This window comes from Hetaerina americana, unplaced genomic scaffold (assembly GCF_022747635.1).
Source record: "Hetaerina americana unplaced genomic scaffold, ioHetAmer1.1.p SCAF_1, whole genome shotgun sequence".
NCBI lineage: Eukaryota > Metazoa > Arthropoda > Insecta > Odonata > Calopterygidae > Hetaerina > Hetaerina americana.
The window spans coordinates 70,901,191-70,918,511 of NW_027286069.1; the positions used below are offsets into that span (position 1 = coordinate 70,901,191).

The following is a 17,321-nucleotide window of genomic DNA, read 5'->3' on the forward strand; positions in this document are numbered from 1 at the left end:
CTTTGTAGCATAGCTACATAATGAAGGGCCTTGGTTGTCATTGTGTAGTTATAATTACCTAATCTAACAATGGATCAAACCTGATACTTATTTTTATCAATTATGTTGTAATTATAGTACTCATAGTTGTCTGAATGTGGAGAATGATTGCCAACATTTACCTGAGCCATTATAGGAGAAATCTGAACTGGGAAAAGCACTTTAATGAACTTGGAACATACGAATATTTTTGTCCATATCAGTAGATGATTCCAAGAAGTTAATATACAGTATGAATGAGTTGGGGATCTCTATGTGTAGCCATAATTAAGAACAATCACATGAAGTTCCATTTAGAGATCTCATTGATGGTATGACATAATATAATATTATATGATAGAAATATAGGTAATTTATATGAAAAACTATATACCATGGTTAAAAAACAAATTTAATTACAAAAAGTATTTCAGTTGGGTAATGCTCATCGGAATGAGGTACTGGTTCATGTACATTTTAATAGTTCTTGATAATTTGATACAATACTGCCCAGTGGTTGATTCCAACAATCATTGAGTTGTAAGAATAAGACAATATCCCTTAATTATGTAAGGATTATGGGGAAGGGAGTGTGCCATACCATTACTTATCCTCAACAGGGTAAGTAGAGGGGACGAAGGAGGAATCTAGCATACATTTTTATTGCATTATTTGAGCAATTGTTTATTAAGAAAGAATTTTAATTATCCTTAATCACCATAGAACACATTTCACAAATACTCACTATTGAAACTATCCTTTCAGAATTATTTTGGATTTATCAGTCCATCAAAATAGTATGAAAATTGTTTTCTTTTCCTTTTTTGTATTCTAATACCAATAAAATAAGAAAAAGCAAGATTTCTGTGAAAGTAGTTTACTTTTATTCAATGATTGTAGCGAATAAGCTTTCTTCAATCCTAAATGTGCACTTCTAGTTATTTTTTTAGAGAAAGCTTCTTGTTTGGTATTGATTTTAATTATGTAAGATGGATGGTTTTTCATTTTATAGACCCTTATAAACAGGGGAGGGATAAAAAAACACCAAAAAAGGCTTTACATAATTTAAGAACATTACCTAAGTATGAAAAGATAGAAGAATATGTAATGACTATCTTAGAAGCATTAATTACTTTTCTTAGGTTAAAACTAAAGTAGAAAATGAAGTACAACTCACCATTTCATAGGAGTCTATCAACTTACAAACATGGAACATCAAGGCTTTGTGTTCATTTTAAAATTAATTAAAATCCAGCAAACAGTATCCCTATGTGAGCTATATTCCTTAATGCTCACCAGGTGGGTAGACTATGTTTTCCATGGTCAAGGTGTAGTTTCAATACAGAGGAACTAGAATACATGCATGCATGACTTATGAATTATGTGCATTAATATTATCTTACTTGAAATTGTTAATGAATAATTTTTAATGCGAGATAATTTATTTTACATTTTCCACAACTCAGGTCAAACTTCTCTGGAAGGATCCACTTAACAAGGGGTGGTCTGCTAAGGTGGCATACAGATGGATTCTGCTGCATCGACCAAAGATTGGCCTTATAAGACTTCGAATTTTTGATGGACCCAAAATAATATCTGACTCTGGTAATATATATGATAGCAATCTCAAAGGAGGACGGTTGGGAGTATTCTGCTTCTCGCAGGAGATGGTGATTTGGTCTGATTTAGTCTACCGATGTAATGGTGAGTTTTTTTACCAAAAAGTTCAAAATAGATACTTAGTATCAATAAAGAAGGAATTTTATTTTACTGCCTAAAGTTGATTAATGTGTGAGATAATTTTGCCTAAAATACATTCATTTGAGAGGAGGGGAGCTCCCCATGGTTAATGTCATTTAATTGAATAGCATATCTGCGGATTATAAAATTCATCACAGATCTAACCATGAAAACTCTAGAGTTGTGGACAAAACTAGCATAAAAATACTACATGTATGTGTATACAAGAGTTTCCGGTATATCCTATCATTGCCTATACTATTCACAAATTTTTAGCAAAAAAGTTAAGGTGCTGTGTGTGTAAATATGATTATCATATTCACTCTTGATATTAATTGGTGTAATTTAATTTTGTGTAGGTTGACATTTGTTTCAATGTCTATGCACCGGAGGATTGATTTGAAAATCATACAACTTTTAAAATTATCCTAAATTTCATAAAAAGAATTTTATTTCATATGATAAGTAATAAAATTACAAATAATTCTTAATAAAGGGTTCAGTTATATCATTCTTTCCTTTGTTAATAGCTTGTTGTGATACTATGCATAAAAACTAATGTTAACTTAAATGCTTATGAGAATCTTAAATTGCAGATGATGTTCCAGAGGAAGTTTACCGAGAGCTGCCTCCACATCTCCAGGAAAATGTAGATGTCGACAAAAGAAATCCACCTGATTCACGAAGTCGTGGTTAAAGTGTGAAAATAATACAAATCTCTCCAATGCAGGCACTACATTCCAGACTAAGTGAGCAAAGCAAGCTCAAAGACCTCTCCCAGGAATGTCTTACTGTATCATTAAAAAAATAATTGTACATATGTATGTCATTTGGTTTTCTACCAAATATCTAAACATTACCACCATTAGGGTATTAAAAATTACAAGTAAATAAATAATAAGTTAATTTTTTCTCAAGCTTTAAAATCAGGTGTTAAAAACACATTTACTAATTAGCCTATTTCTTTCTCTCATTAGATATTTATTTTCTTAGTTTAAAGACATTTACTTACATTCAGTGAACATTTCACAATAAGTAACTGAAGGACTGATTTGTGAGCAGAGATTTTCCATGTCTTGTACCTCTAAATGTGAAATCACTTACATTCTTAAAATAATCAAAAAATTGGTTTTACTTTAATCTAAAAGCAAATGTGACCAAATTACAATTTTCTTGACATTCTGTGAAGGATTTGAATTCATATTCTCAAAACTTGACTGGGTTGAAACTGCCCAGTGAAAAATTGCTGATTTAATGGGCAATAGCCTTAGAATTATTATGTTGAAGTGCTAATGTGTGATGCTTTCAAATTTATGTACATATTGGCATTTTTGTATTGTAAAATTAATGTTGTAGGCACTTCAAAAATAAATTTTTAATTAATTTCTAATTTTCCATCTACTTTATTAAGCCATTCTAATATATGCACCTAACAGCATCTAATGATGTTGAACTTTAATCCATTGGCACACTTGAGTGAGGATTACTTACATATAGCATTTTGCTGATTTATTGCCTCATGCAGTAACTAACAATACTTTTAAAATATTCCTCTTGCCACAAGGGTTGACATTTGTTTCTTCAACATAATTGTATGTTTTTAGGCCACAACCCTTTTTGCAAGCCCTTTGCACTACCAATGTACTTAGCGCTAAATGGAATAAACAGTTAAAATTATGATTCAACAATATACAATCAATGAGATTGCTTTCCATAATAATCTTTTGTTGACACCAGTTTAGCTGGATATTCTGGAGTAGAATGATTTCAAATCTGGTGAACTCTCACAATAAAATAATTCTTAATATATGGTCTTTCTTGTTTGGAACTAAAAATATTTTGCTGTTAAAAACATGTGAAGTATGCCTTGAATAACTTGAGAATACATTGTAGCAGTGTGGCACCAAATTTAGCTTCTACATTTGCCATCTTTGATCTTTCAATGCATATTTGAAGCCGCAGAAAGGGACTTCAGTAATTTCCCCAGCATGCTTAAACAAATGGTGAAGTTTTTTTCTAAATTATGTTTACAATGACTAGGTAGATACTGCGTATTCACGCTTTGGAAATAAAATATACTGTACCCTTTCTTTCTCACCTCATGTTTGAATGCCATTGAGTGATCTTGCATAATCATTGTTTATCACTGAATGACTACAACTTTTCTATGGACAGTGTCAGATTTAGGCAGGGTCAGGCCTCATTCTTTTGCAAGATTAAAAGGACTTTTTCAAAAATAAACTTGAATAATTGGAAAATTGCTCTACCCCCTGGCAACCAAGAGGGCTATGTAAATAGGAGTTAGTTATAAGATGTGGGTTGTTTAGCTTATACTTGATAAGGGCATAGCACATACACAGCTTTCAAGGGCACCCCTTTTAGAAAATAGCAATGAAAAGAGAAAGAGAAACATGATGAAATATGGCATAACCAATTAATAATGCACATATTTAGTATGAATATCTAGTTATCTGTAAAATAAGTAGTAGCTTCTTCTCAGATTAAAATCAGGAGAGGATATAATTTCATATTGCGTAAAAAAATTAATCAACAGCCATTTCCATTCATTCTTGTTCCTCTTTTATAAAGACCATTGAATTGCAAAGGTCACAGAAGTAAGCATTAAAATTTGCATATGGGAATATACCTAAGTCATGTCTCTTAATCATAGCAGAGAATGTTTCTAAGAAAGAAACTTCTGATAAGGTAACATCTTTATCATCTCATTAATACAGTATCAATAAACTTCCTCTGAAGAAAGGAAGTTTGTAGAGCAACATTTTACTTTGTTCCTAAAAACACCACTCTTGGTTTTATTTTGTTACTGTAAAATATATGATGAAAATAGTATTATGTCAATATATGTCTTTGGAATATTGTATGCCAAGCATAATCTGTAAATTTCATGTATATTAGTTGATGATTTGGAATAGAAAACTAGGGAACATTGCATGGTCACTAAGAAAATCAGAAAAGCAACATAACATCCTGTATAGATGCATTACTAGACATTATGTAACTTGAGGATTGCTTTAAAGAAGCACCTCATTTAAGGAGCCAATTGATCATTTTTTATTATGATTGTTTACAAACAAATTCATTAGCCCTGTACTTGAATTATGTACAGTTTTAAAATTATGCAATAATTTTTATCTTTAGATTACTTACCTTCAAAACAATCATTCCTAACACCTAGATATCCTAAGCACCAATTTGTATATGCTATCATGGACAGAGCCAGGCTGGAGACAGTAATGAGGTAAGCAGGAAAACAGGTAATTTTGTTGGAAATGAATGGTAGATGGAAGTGGAACGAAAATTAACTGAATAAACTCTTCATCCAGAAAGGAAATTTTATTTTCTCATCTATATTTTCCCATTTTCAACAATCATTTAAATACTGTGTGGAAATCAGAAGGTTAAAAAAATCAATAATGGTCCAAGAAATAAAATAGGCTTCCCTGGTGGAGGTAGAAAATCCGCAATTCATTCTCATTGTACTTAGGATATTGCAAAAAGGAGAAAATAGGTATGCATTAGCAATTCAACTGGCAAGGGCAATTACCATGCATATTTGGATTCTAACATTAAAAGCAAAAATTGCGGTAATCTGAATAAAGATAATAGATGTGGTTTAGTTACATTAAATTAAAAAAGAATTCAGTTTTTAAGATGAGCATTGTCACTGTATTTTAATTAAAGCATTACTTCAATCAAAAATCTGGAACACCTCCAAAAGTAATGTAGAGGCACTTAATAATGGTAAAATTAACCGTAATTAACATAAAATTCATGCCGCATGGAGAGCTGTCTAAGTGCAGTAAGTTCATTAGAAAAAAATCTGGATGTTAAGTAATAACTTAAGTGACTGTGTTATCATCACAAATATTGTTTGTTGCAATTAAAAGCAGGACATTTTAGCATGAATGTGACATCACTTTTCGTTTATTACTACTTTAAGGTTTTTCCCTTTAACATGGTTATTTTTCTTGTTATTTTAATGGGGAAAACCGTAAACGGAAAGGTGAATAATTCTAACAGGCAGCTTCCTGATTATTTCAATGCATGGTGCCAAATTTAAATGAGCCATGTTCTAAAGCCTAGAACAATTAAAAATACACCAGTCCTCGAAACAAATAGGTATGACTTTGATAATGGCCTTCTGAATTTTAACATACCGATTTCATATCTTCCGAAACTTACAGAGGATACAAGTGTGACATTAGTAAAAAATAGGTATAAAACTTGTTAGAAACACTTATTTCTGTGGAATTCCAGGAAATGCTTTAAAAATTAGGCATGTTAAATTATCCTTAAACTGGAATTATAAATGGGAAAAGGGTCATCTAAACTAGCTGTAAATTAGAAGTTTATTTTTATTCCATGCAAGTGATGAACAAAAATGATGTAAAATCTTTTCATTAAAATTAGACCTACCAAATAAACATACTTCACAATTGTCCAAAAATGTACATATACAAACTTGGTGACTGTTCCATTCATTTTAATATGTGTTGTCACCTTTCAGAGAATGTAGGTATTTGACTCACAACCTAACATAATAATGCTTACAATTATATACTTAGACACATAGTACTTGTTAGGTACACATTACATGAATGTACTAAGGGCGTGACCCACACAGGAAATATTAAATTACTCTGCACGATGTAGTCATTTTGAGGCGCTGCTTCAAACTTGCGCCACTTTTAAAATATGTGAGCGCGAACTCTTTGTTTCGTATCTCAAAATTACCAAAAATAATTCACCGGAATGCAGGAGACCGTGAATTCATTAAAACGATCCGTCAACGACTGCTGAAGCGGAGGTTTGGTTGTCTTCACATGATTCAATCACCGTTAAATTTCTTCCGACTCATCAAATAGACAAAAGTGGTCCATTATAAAATATAAAACGACGTGAGCACCATTTCATTTCACTTCTTCTTCGTTCTTCATCTCATGATATCGTCTTTTCAAGTCCAGCAACTTCCTCCAATTTCACCTCCACTGTGATGGTTTATTTCTACGGGGTTTGTTCTTGAGTTAACAGTTTTCTTCCCATTCGATCCCATTGGTACTTTTGTCTCTGCCGCACGTCCACGAAAACCTGCATTCCTCGAACCGTGGCTCGGTCAACTACAATTCCGCGAAGAATAGAAATAAAGAAGTATTTTCCGGTCCGACTATCATTGGTTTCCACTTCCTCATTCGCAAGACACTCTTCCCTCTTTCAAACCTTCATTCTTGCTGCCAGTCGGATCGAAAAGTAGGCCGAGAGAGAAGGAGATGGATCATATTTCTTTTATTTTTTCCTTCCCCGTCTCCAATATCCAAAGACACGACCGTTCTACCGTCACCCTGCAATGAATTCCTGAACGAGGGACCGTGGAAGGAAGAAAGGGAATTGATCGAGAGAGTCAATCCCGACGCAAAATGCCACCCACTCTCCGTACGCATTTGAACTCACGGGGTCAGGGAGTCGCGCCTCTTATCCTCCTCCCCTTAAAAATTGTTTCCCCGGCCATGGAAAAGAAGTTTTCCATCTTCCATCCTCCTCCGCTTACTTCCTGTTCCTTAATAGGTATTTTTGACACGGCTCCTCTTTCTCTGAAGATCGCGGGTCACAGCATGCATTGGGTTACGCCCCCACTCCGACCCCCCCAGAATCCGGGGGATCCCAAACTTTTTAAGGGTCCTCCTTTTGAGAGCAGACGTCGCAAGAACCCTCTCTCATCAAATGCAGATAAGGGAACCCAAAGGGGGCGCAGCATAGTAAATATTTCAACTCAGGCGAATCCCTTTTCTCCTCAAGGGAATACTACCGTGTGTAAATTTGTGATTATGTGGGTTTTAACAAGTAGATATATACATGCATATCGATCTCATGCCTGGTCCTTTCCATCCTTCGTCGCCCTCATGTGTTTTGGTTCACCATCGCCACCGCCCCCTCTGCGTCTCCTTCCCTCCGTTACAGCAAGAGCCTCTCGTGCTCCTCGGAGATTGCGTCCTCGTCGCGGTCCCCTTCCTCGTCCTCCTCCGACCAGGCACCCTTGCCTGATCCCCGGCCCCCTGCCTTGCTCCCCTTGGCCCCGCCGCTCTTGGACCCCGCCGCCACGTCCGAGCCTCCGTCGTCCGTGAACGCGGCCTCCTCGGTCTCCGACCAGTGGTCGAACTCCTCCTTGTGGTGCTCAAGAGCCATCAGGGATGGGAAGAGGCTGTCGCAAGCCGAGCACCTGTGGTGAAGAAAGAGGAGAGCCGTACGATGAGGAAAGCGGTGGAGGCCATGAATCGGGAATCCCGTGCAAGTTTACGCACCTTTTAATCACGGAATGAACCTCGATAATGAACACGTGCAACAAGGGAGGGTTCATCATCAGAGGGGCGCACCTCGACAGCATTTTCCGCTTTTGTCTACTATGCTGTTCAAATATGTTCGAAATAATTTACCTTTAAGTATTCCGTTTCGGATCGCGTAAATCTCAATACCCGCTTTTATAGCATGATTAATAGATTTTCTGCTAAGTTAAATTTTCTTAGAGTGAATCTCATGAACAATGGAAGAGAAGGAACAAAGCAATACTCGAGTAAAACCATGAAAATGATTCACGAGAAAAATATAAAAACGGTTCCGACAATAATGAACCACAGCCGGTCTTTTTAAAGTAAGTAAATATTATTAGTATTTAGGTACTGGTACGCTTACAGCACCCAGCATTTGGAATTAACGGTTTAGTCTCATCATATTAGATATAATTTATGCCCATTGGTTACCCTTTACATTTTTCGCAGATTTTTTATATATTAGGAGTAGTCTGCCGGCCAAGGTAGGTATTTTTTCAATTTTTCCATTCTCGTCCACACCTCAAAAGCTTCCAATTTACGCTTATCATTTTACCTCAACGACTAAGTTTCCGAGCTGTGTAATAATACACTCCGTATTAAAGGTTTTTCCAGTAAACAATGCTTAATTAATTTTTTTGTTTAGTGTTCTTTGGTATTTGCGTTGATAAATTTAAACGGAGTTCTCAGGAACATAAAAATAGCTATTCAGGGTGATGACAAAAATTAAAAGACAAAATTTTAAGATATTTTAAGGTTTTACAAAATTACTAGCCTAAAAATTTACCAGGTTATTTTTTACGCAATATCATTATTTAAATACGCTCGGGAAAGCATAACATGGTATACATTCTCCTATATAAAATATATTCTTAATTCTTCTGAGAACAAATTATTTATAAAAAGAAGTTCAATACCTTTTTAATATGACAAGTTTCTTTTTGTTAAGAGAAACGTTTTTATTAAAAAATATAAATGTAAGATTTTGTAGATTTACGGATATTATTTAATATGCGGGTAAATAAAAAGACCACGTTATCGCCGAGAACGGATAAAATTCCTAGGTATTTTTGCCATTTTTCACATTGCCAGGTTTATCAGGTGGATGGCTACATTGCTACTGAAAATGTCTATAAAATAAACAACAAAAGATAGTTTTTTCCAAGATTTGAAACACACGGTCTTATATGAATAAATTGATTTTTTAAATATTTCTACGGATTTACCCATCGGATTAGTTTGGTGGATAACGTGTCAGTCTGTCAACTGAAAATATCAAAAGTTACGGGTTCGAATTGTGATCGACCTCAGGCACGACTGTTACCAATTCTGCGGGTTCGGTCCTAAAAAAACCTGATTAAAAGTTAGGATAGGTTTATTGGGATTCCAGAGGCAGGCCAGAAATGTTTGCATGCATCGCGTCACTCACTCCCAATTTTAGGTTGGTTTGGAATGGTTGTCAAGCGTGTGAAACAAGGATACTCACCCGAAATGCCGCTTCTTCTGTTGGTGCTGTGCCAGAAGCCTCATGGTTGGGAAGTATCTGTCGCATACGTTGCACGTGAGTGATTCCTCTGAAAAGAAAAGAAGAAATAATTCTCATTAGATCATACATATTTATGCATATTACACCTTCTAAAACGTCTAAAATTACTTCACTTTTGGGAGTTTGACTCGTCAAACTTTCGCAAAATATGATCTTCATCTGAAACACCTCTGATAATGGCTTTATCGCGAAGCAGAGAATGAGAATGGATAATGCGTTCATCTTACTCCTTGAACGAGATCACCGACTGCATAATATACGTCTCCGCGAAAAACATGTTGCAACTGGAAGTGATAATAGATAAAAGTTGACTAAAAACACCACCACTCTGCTACCAAAACCACAAAATCATACCCGCAAAAGGAATTCATCCCCATTCTGTTTTACCCTAAACAAAATAAAAGAATCACAAAATATTTAATAAACTCGACATCAAATGACATTCACCAATCATTAACGCATGCTACAAAGTTCTTAAAATCTGCTAGCAAAATTTGGCTTCTAGAGAAATCCGGCATTTGTAAAATTACTTTCGACGGGAAGATACTGCTTTTTCCGATTCTTCTGTTGTTGTTAGATGTCGTTTTGTACCCATCGCAGAATTCAGATGAGGAACCGAAGTTGGTTTTCGAACTGAAGATGGTCAACTGGTAACATAAATAAATAAATTAAACACAGATATAAGCGTATCACCTTACGTTGCCTATATATGCGTTGCCTATATATTGCCTCAGGAGCAACTTCAATCATATCAATTTCGGTACAACCTCACCCCTCCTCCCGATATAACTCACCTTCCATTACGGAAAATTTCTGGCTTATCTGCAACCTGTAGTAGTATGTCCCCGAAGGCATGGGAGGAACCGGAGATAAGAATGGAAGTGAGGGGGATTAACTTAATCACTTATGCCTGCGGATTATCACGCATTAGTTTCTAGTCAGTCAAAGAGTTTCAAGCATTTCTGAGCTCACTAGAAAGTCAGTGTGATAGGCATGGGATGGGAATTAATGTAAGCAAAAGAAATGTTTTGAGGTTTTCAAGTAGGAGGAAGGCTTGGTAAAACGTTAAAACAGAGGGGCAAAAACTGGAGCAAGAGGGACAGTTTTACGTATTTCGGAAGTGTTGCGGACCAAGATGATCAAAGTAGAACGAACATTAGAAGAAGATTAGGTTATGTGAAAATAATCTTTCCCAAGAAGGGTGAACTGTGTGAAAGGGTCTTTAGCTAAGAATAATAAGAAAAGACTCGTTAAAACTTTGATATGGGGCGCATTTATGTGCGGCACGGAAACACAGTAATTGAAGCAGGCGTAGTTTGGAGGCTTATGCGATGCTGGAGTGGAGAAGGCTGGAAAAGATAAAATGGACCGAAAGAAAAACAAACAAAGAAGTATTAGGCATGATGGGGAAGGAGAGAGGGTTGTTGAGAGTAATCCAAAGGAGATAAAGCTGATTGGCGATGGAATTTTGAAGACTGAGGTAGAGAGGATTGCGTTAGGCTGGCGAGGTGGAAAAAGGAAAAGAATAGGCAGTTTGGACGGAATGAAGGGAGGTAGAAAGGATAAGGTATCGAAGGATAGCTTAATATAGTGTGTGGTGTCAGAGTGCATCTCGTTAGACAAATCTAGGAAATTCAGCAATGATCAGTCAGTTTTCACCGAAAACATATCTTAAACGGTATAATACTAGTAAAATATAATTGACGTGACCTTCAATTGTTCCCGGCTCAACTTTATGGAAATTCATGTTAATTAAATGAAGAATACAATGTATCTTACCACTGTCCATTATTCAAGTACAACTAGTTTCAACGCTCAAGCGTCATCATCACGTACCTGATGATGACGCTTGAGCGTTGAAACTAGTTGTACGGGAATAAAGGACAGTGGAAAGATACTTGGTATTCTTCATTTAATTGACGTGACCTTGTTTGAGGAGTCGGGGTTGGGCGGGGGAAGGAGGAAGGGGAAGGGGGGGCTGGGGAAAATTTGGGAGTTTCGGGAAGGGAACGTCACTCAGGGCCCGTCAATAAAAGATGTCCGCAGTTTTAGGACTTTTTTGATCCCCGACGGCATTAAATACTCTAGCGTTAGTGCTTTATCCTCCCACCCTCCCCCATATCCGACTTCATCCAACTTCACGGATCCCTACCCCAATCGCTGGTGGACTTTTATGGATGGGTCATTTCCTGTAGCGAGACAAATTTTTCAACTCAGCTGATAAAAATACAAGAAGGTAGGAGTAATAACCTTTTTACAAACGGAGTTTCAATTATTATACATTGTTATTACGATAATTATCGATTTTTCATTCTATATGGCGTTCAGATTACGAATTGATATCAAAGAGGAGCACAGATTTGATAGGGATATTACACAAGCGGGAGGGTGTCTCTTAATATAGAAGCTTGGGAAGCGGGGAGACGAAAATACAAAAAAGATAAGATTGTGACATTTACGGACGGTTCCTTTTCCATAGAAGATGTTCTTGAGCCAATTTCTTAGAAATAAGGAGAATTTTACGAGACCTTTAAAAACACTCATATGTGCATTATAAAAATGCCTACATCATACCTTGTATGCTTCCAAAACTTGGTCATTTAACAGAAAAGTATAATTTGGAGGCTTTCGAAATGTTTGAATGGTGAAAATAAAATAATCTAAAAGGACGGCAAACGAAGTAATGATAGTGAAGTAAGAGACCGAATAATGTTGTTGGGAGTGATCTAAAGGTATTAGAATGGATGAAAGGAAGGGAAGGGATGCCAACCGAATATCTTGAGGAACATCCCAAGTCATTCTGGTCCTATGCTAGGGAAATACAGGGTAAACGACCAACTGTACATTCTTTGAAGACGGAAAACGGAGAAATTATTGCAGATAGCGTGAAAAAGGCAAATATTTTAAATCATTTTTTCCAGAGCGTCTACAATAAAAACACAAACGCACCAAACGATCCTTCACACCCACCCGGGGACACATGAGCGATATAACACTGACCAAGCAGGGAATAGTACATCTGCTCCGTATTATCAAAGCACACAAGGCACCTGGTCCGGAAGAAATATCTGCTAGAATATTGAATGAATTAGCTGAAGACATTACCCCGTTTTTACATACTGTTTTTCTAAAATCGATAGAAGAAGGCTCAGTGCCTCGCGACTGGAAGCTAGTCCATATAACTCCCATCTATAAACGCGGCGATAGGGATAAACCAACCAATTACCGACCCATTTCCTCAACATCGATATCTTGTAGAATATTAGAACACATTATTGTGAGTAACATTATGAGAATTCTTAATAATAGGTTAATATTAAGCCACAACCAGCAAGGATTTAGGAAGAGCAGATCTTGCGAAACACAATTAGGTCTTTTCATTAACGATATATTTAGATCGGGAGAAAACAACACACAAGTCGATGCAGTATACCTAGATTTAAAAAAAAAGCCTTCGATCAAGTCCCACACAATAAACTGTTACACAAAATTAGATGCTTTGGTATCAATGAGAAAATTATTAATTGGATTAAAGACTTCTTGTCAAGTCGCAAACAAATATTAGTCATCGATGGGTTGTGCTCAACGGATAGAGATGTAACTTCAGGTGTCTCCCAGGGAAGTGTTATAGGGCCGCTCCTATTCTTAACATACAATAATGATCTCAGGTTATTTCCTGACGACAAGGTGGCATACAGAGAAATAAGGAGCCAACTAGATCGCGAGCTACTTAGACACAATCTCGGATTGGTGAAAGAAATGGGGATTAATACTTAATATAGACAAATACGCAGTTTTGAAATTTTGGAACAAAGGGAGTGGCGAACAGGACATTAACAACGAAAAGAGGGTTCAGTACCAACTACAGCCAATCAAGTTAAATATTTGGGAGTACTTCTAACATCACGCCTTTCATGGGGAATTCATATCAGGGCATTATGCGGGTCCGCTTAAAAGAAACTCGGCTTCAATGCACCAATTTCAGGGTGTAAAAATCATTCGCCTTGACTGGGATCCCAGTCAAGGCGAATGATTTTTACACTCTGAAATTATTGCATTGAAATGCACATTAGCGGATGACTCCGTTAAAAGTTACTGTTGCGGCATCTCCAGCAATTTCTTTGGAAAACTCGGCTTCATTAAACGGGTGGGGGGAAATGAAATGAGAAAGTTGATGAGAAGTGTTATTTTGCTCTAGTTAGACCTCATTTGGAATATACCGCAAGTATTTGGAATCCTTGGGAGAAATTTTGGCAATAAGAATTAGATCCAAAAGTCCAAAGAAAATCCGCCAGATTCGTTGAAAATTGTTACAATAAGAACACAAGTGGGACAGGTCTCTTAGGGGATTTAGGCTGGGAGCCACTTGAGATACGAAAACAAGTAGACTTTTAGATAGGCTCTGAACTAAGGAGTTTTGCGATGACACTAAAGGAATTATAATGACCCACACTACTAAGGTAGATCAGACCACAAAGAAAAATTAAGGGAGATAGATTGAAGTACACTTAGATACAAATACTCATTCTTTCCCCGAGCAATCAGGAATCATAATAGTAAAAAACCGAAGTCATTTTAGAAACATTAAAAACATTGAATTTATAAGCCGGAACAAAATTAAACATTGCAGAGACATCAGGTATATTTGTAGAAGCACGTTTATGTTCGTTGGTAGTTTGAGTGTTAGCATGTGTGTGGGTTGTAAGGGTTTTGGCATGAATGCCTACCATGTTTTGTACATGGATTGCATAAATTTGTGGCTTCTGCATGCGATTTTTTTTCTTATTACGGGTAGTGCCCTAAACCCCCCGCCACACGCCCTTACGGTGGCTTGCGGGAAATTACGCAGATGTAGATGAAGGGAAGGTAATATGATGATGAAAACTATGATGGAAGGAAGGCTTGTGAGTAAGCAAGTTTGAGGGAGGAAAAGAATCTAATTTTTTTGCAGCATGAAGGGAGTTAAAAAATACATGTATATAAGGCTGATTTACGGTTATCCATTTGCTTTAAGTTTTGTGCTCTTGAGAAGAAGATGGCAATGTGTAATAGTTTTCAGGGTCTATATAAACCTACCTACCACCGGTAGACAACCCCTAATATTAAAAGTCCTTGTAAATAATGAATAATAAAGAGTGTTTTGAGAGATTCATTGTCATCATTAGGCTCCGTTTTGTCAAACACAAGATCTCGTGAAATGACTTCGAACTTAAATAAATAAGCCCCAGTTGTGGGTTCTGAGCGGATATAATAATCTGAGCCGCGCCACATCCATGACTCTTATCTTTCTTAATCTACCAGTTGTCCTTTCGAATCTTTTGAAGAATTTCCCCGCGCACCAATCTCAAATGTGTACACAAGGACTTGCAAGGCATTCTCTTTGATCTCAATTGCAATAGGTAATACAGCACATTATGAGAGACTTACGGAAATACCCAATCCATTGCATGAAATTACATGTATTAATGAGTAAACGTGCACCTTGACCAAAAAAGAAGTAACATTTGACGGCAGTCATAGATGTTTTCAACAAATATCAATATCTACAGAGGGATTTAGTATTCTTGCAAAACCAATAATCGACAAACCTTAGGGTACCTTCACTTGGTGGTCGTAGTTTCAAGAACATTAGTGAAATAGTTCTTCATCAATTTTCATCGCAAAACGAAAATTCGCACGCCACCATTTATCGCGGCCCTTATTTGTGATTTATTCTTTCAAAATGTTTCTGCAGAAATTAATATATTTTTTGACATGAACGAGACTTCCAGAATGTGTTTTGAATTTCCTTCTAAGGCGATTGAGACCGGAGAAACAAACCTTTCAGGCTCAGAGATTTATCATTTTGAATCCGACAGTAGTCCCTTTCCATTTGCTTACATCTTACGTGCATCCGGAAGAAGGGATTTAAGCTCCTCATCCCCAACATCCCCAGCTTCCCTCGCCCATCGACCAAATTATCTCACTCGAAAAAATCACCCACTCCGGATTTCACGGTTCGACTCTTCCCTTCGTTGCTTTCCGCATTCCCTCCTCCGACGCCTGCGGTCGGGAGGCGTTCCTAGCCAAGCCGCCTCCTTTTCCATCATCCCACGCCGCCCCAGCGGACGCTCCCGGAGGAGAGCCGTCCCGTCGGTGGAACCAACAGGACAACTGGGGCCCATCACGTAGGTTCTCCAGCTCCCTTTCCACTCCCTCTCAATCTCCTGGTGGAATGTTGTATGGCTTACTAACGAGTTTTGCGCCGCAGTGAGTCTCCGCTCCGCAATCGAGGTGTGTTCCGAAGTTAGGCACCTTCTCGGAAGTGCACTGGCCCGGCGCAAATTCCACCCCAAGATTCTCATGGCCCACCCCACGTTCTCCTCTGAGATTCACTCAGCAGACGCATGAGGTTCCTCTTACGTAGGGGTGGACTACAAAAACCAAGAGGGTCAACCCCCCCCCCCCCCGTCATCCGATTGAGAGGACTGAGAACGGTCATCATTCTCAGCGAAGTATTCGTCGAATCAAAATCGTGCAGTGAATTCAATTCAGCACGTGATTCGTCGAATCATGTACTGCATTGAATTTTGTAAGCATCGAGAAACACGACTGTGTTGTAACAAACACGGAATGAACAAAAGTAGCAGCACTATGCCACATTAAAATTAAATATACAGGGACATAAAAATTATAGGTCCAGTCTCCAATATTTCTAGGAAGTTAGTTGGTCGATAATCCTAAATACTATGATAAATGTAGCTATATTTTAGATCTAGCGTTGAATATACAGGGTTCGTCCGGAAAATAACTGTACTGACTCCTGGGCTGGGCGCGCCGCTCCAGGCGCGCCCAGCACCGCTCTGACGGGCTGCGATTGGAGGGGGGTATGTTGGCAAGCGACGCTGAAAAAGGCAGTCGGCTCTGAGCTGTGGTGTAGTGAGGAGCTCTGTTAACGCGAACCTCCACGCTCGACCCACGTCACGGAACGCGATGCCGAAGTTTTTGGAGCAGCGTTATTCCATCAAATTTGCGGTAAAGCTTGAGAAATCGTCTACCGAAACTGTCGGTATGATTAACCAGGCTTACGGGGAGTCAGCCATGTCCAGAAACATGATCTTTCGGAGGCACAAGATGTTCGTGGAGGGCAGAGAAGAGGTCGACGACGAGTCTTCGAGAGGTTCCCGATGATGCCTTCGCGGGAGCGTTCCAGGAATGGGAATGCCGCTGGAACAAGTGTATCGACTCACAAGGGTCCTATTTTGAGGAATATTAGCTTAAGATATGTAAAAGTGTAATAAATTTTTTTTCCTGAGCTCAGTACACTTATATTACGGACGAACCCTGTATAATATAGGAGTTGAATTTGGCGAATTCAAATTCTTCTTTGGAGAAAGCCACCAATACCTCCTGCAGTTTCGGAAGAATAAATATGGGCAATGTAAAATTCTTTTCTTCAAAGAAAACCAACAACATCTTCTGCAGTGTCATTGGAGCTAGTAGTTCCACCAAACATTTAAATTTTGGTTCATTTCTTTTCGTTTTCCAATTTGCTTATGCCCAACATGAAATATAGTTGCGCGACTGTCCCATTGATTACCGATCCACAATTGGGGAACGTTGAAGTATGATTTAGCCACGAAAAAGATTTTGTAAATATAGCCCAAACAAAATGCTTTCAATTAGATGCATCCATT

The 17,321-nt window shown here is 37.6% G+C and overlaps 2 protein-coding genes across 2 annotated transcripts in view; one reads left to right on the forward strand and one right to left on the reverse strand.

The window, feature by feature from the left end:
• Tsp (Thrombospondin) overlaps positions 1–3,142 on the forward strand; it is a 208,796-nt gene extending 205,654 nt beyond the window's left edge. Inside the window, exons 22-23 of the mRNA XM_071591250.1 lie at positions 1,485–1,722; positions 2,355–3,142. Coding sequence (XP_071447351.1) covers positions 1,485–1,722; positions 2,355–2,455 — 339 coding nt within the window. The 3' untranslated portion in view covers positions 2,456–3,142. The remainder of the gene's footprint in view (positions 1–1,484; positions 1,723–2,354) is intronic.
• A 1,983-nt stretch (positions 3,143–5,125) lies between these two features.
• LOC139685709 (uncharacterized) overlaps positions 5,126–17,321 on the reverse strand; it is a 115,767-nt gene continuing 103,571 nt past the window's right edge. The window contains exons 2-3 of the mRNA XM_071582771.1: positions 9,586–9,673; positions 5,126–7,993 (exon numbers count right to left, since the gene is read on the reverse strand). Coding sequence (XP_071438872.1) covers positions 7,729–7,993; positions 9,586–9,673 — 353 coding nt within the window. The 3' untranslated portion in view covers positions 5,126–7,728. The remainder of the gene's footprint in view (positions 7,994–9,585; positions 9,674–17,321) is intronic.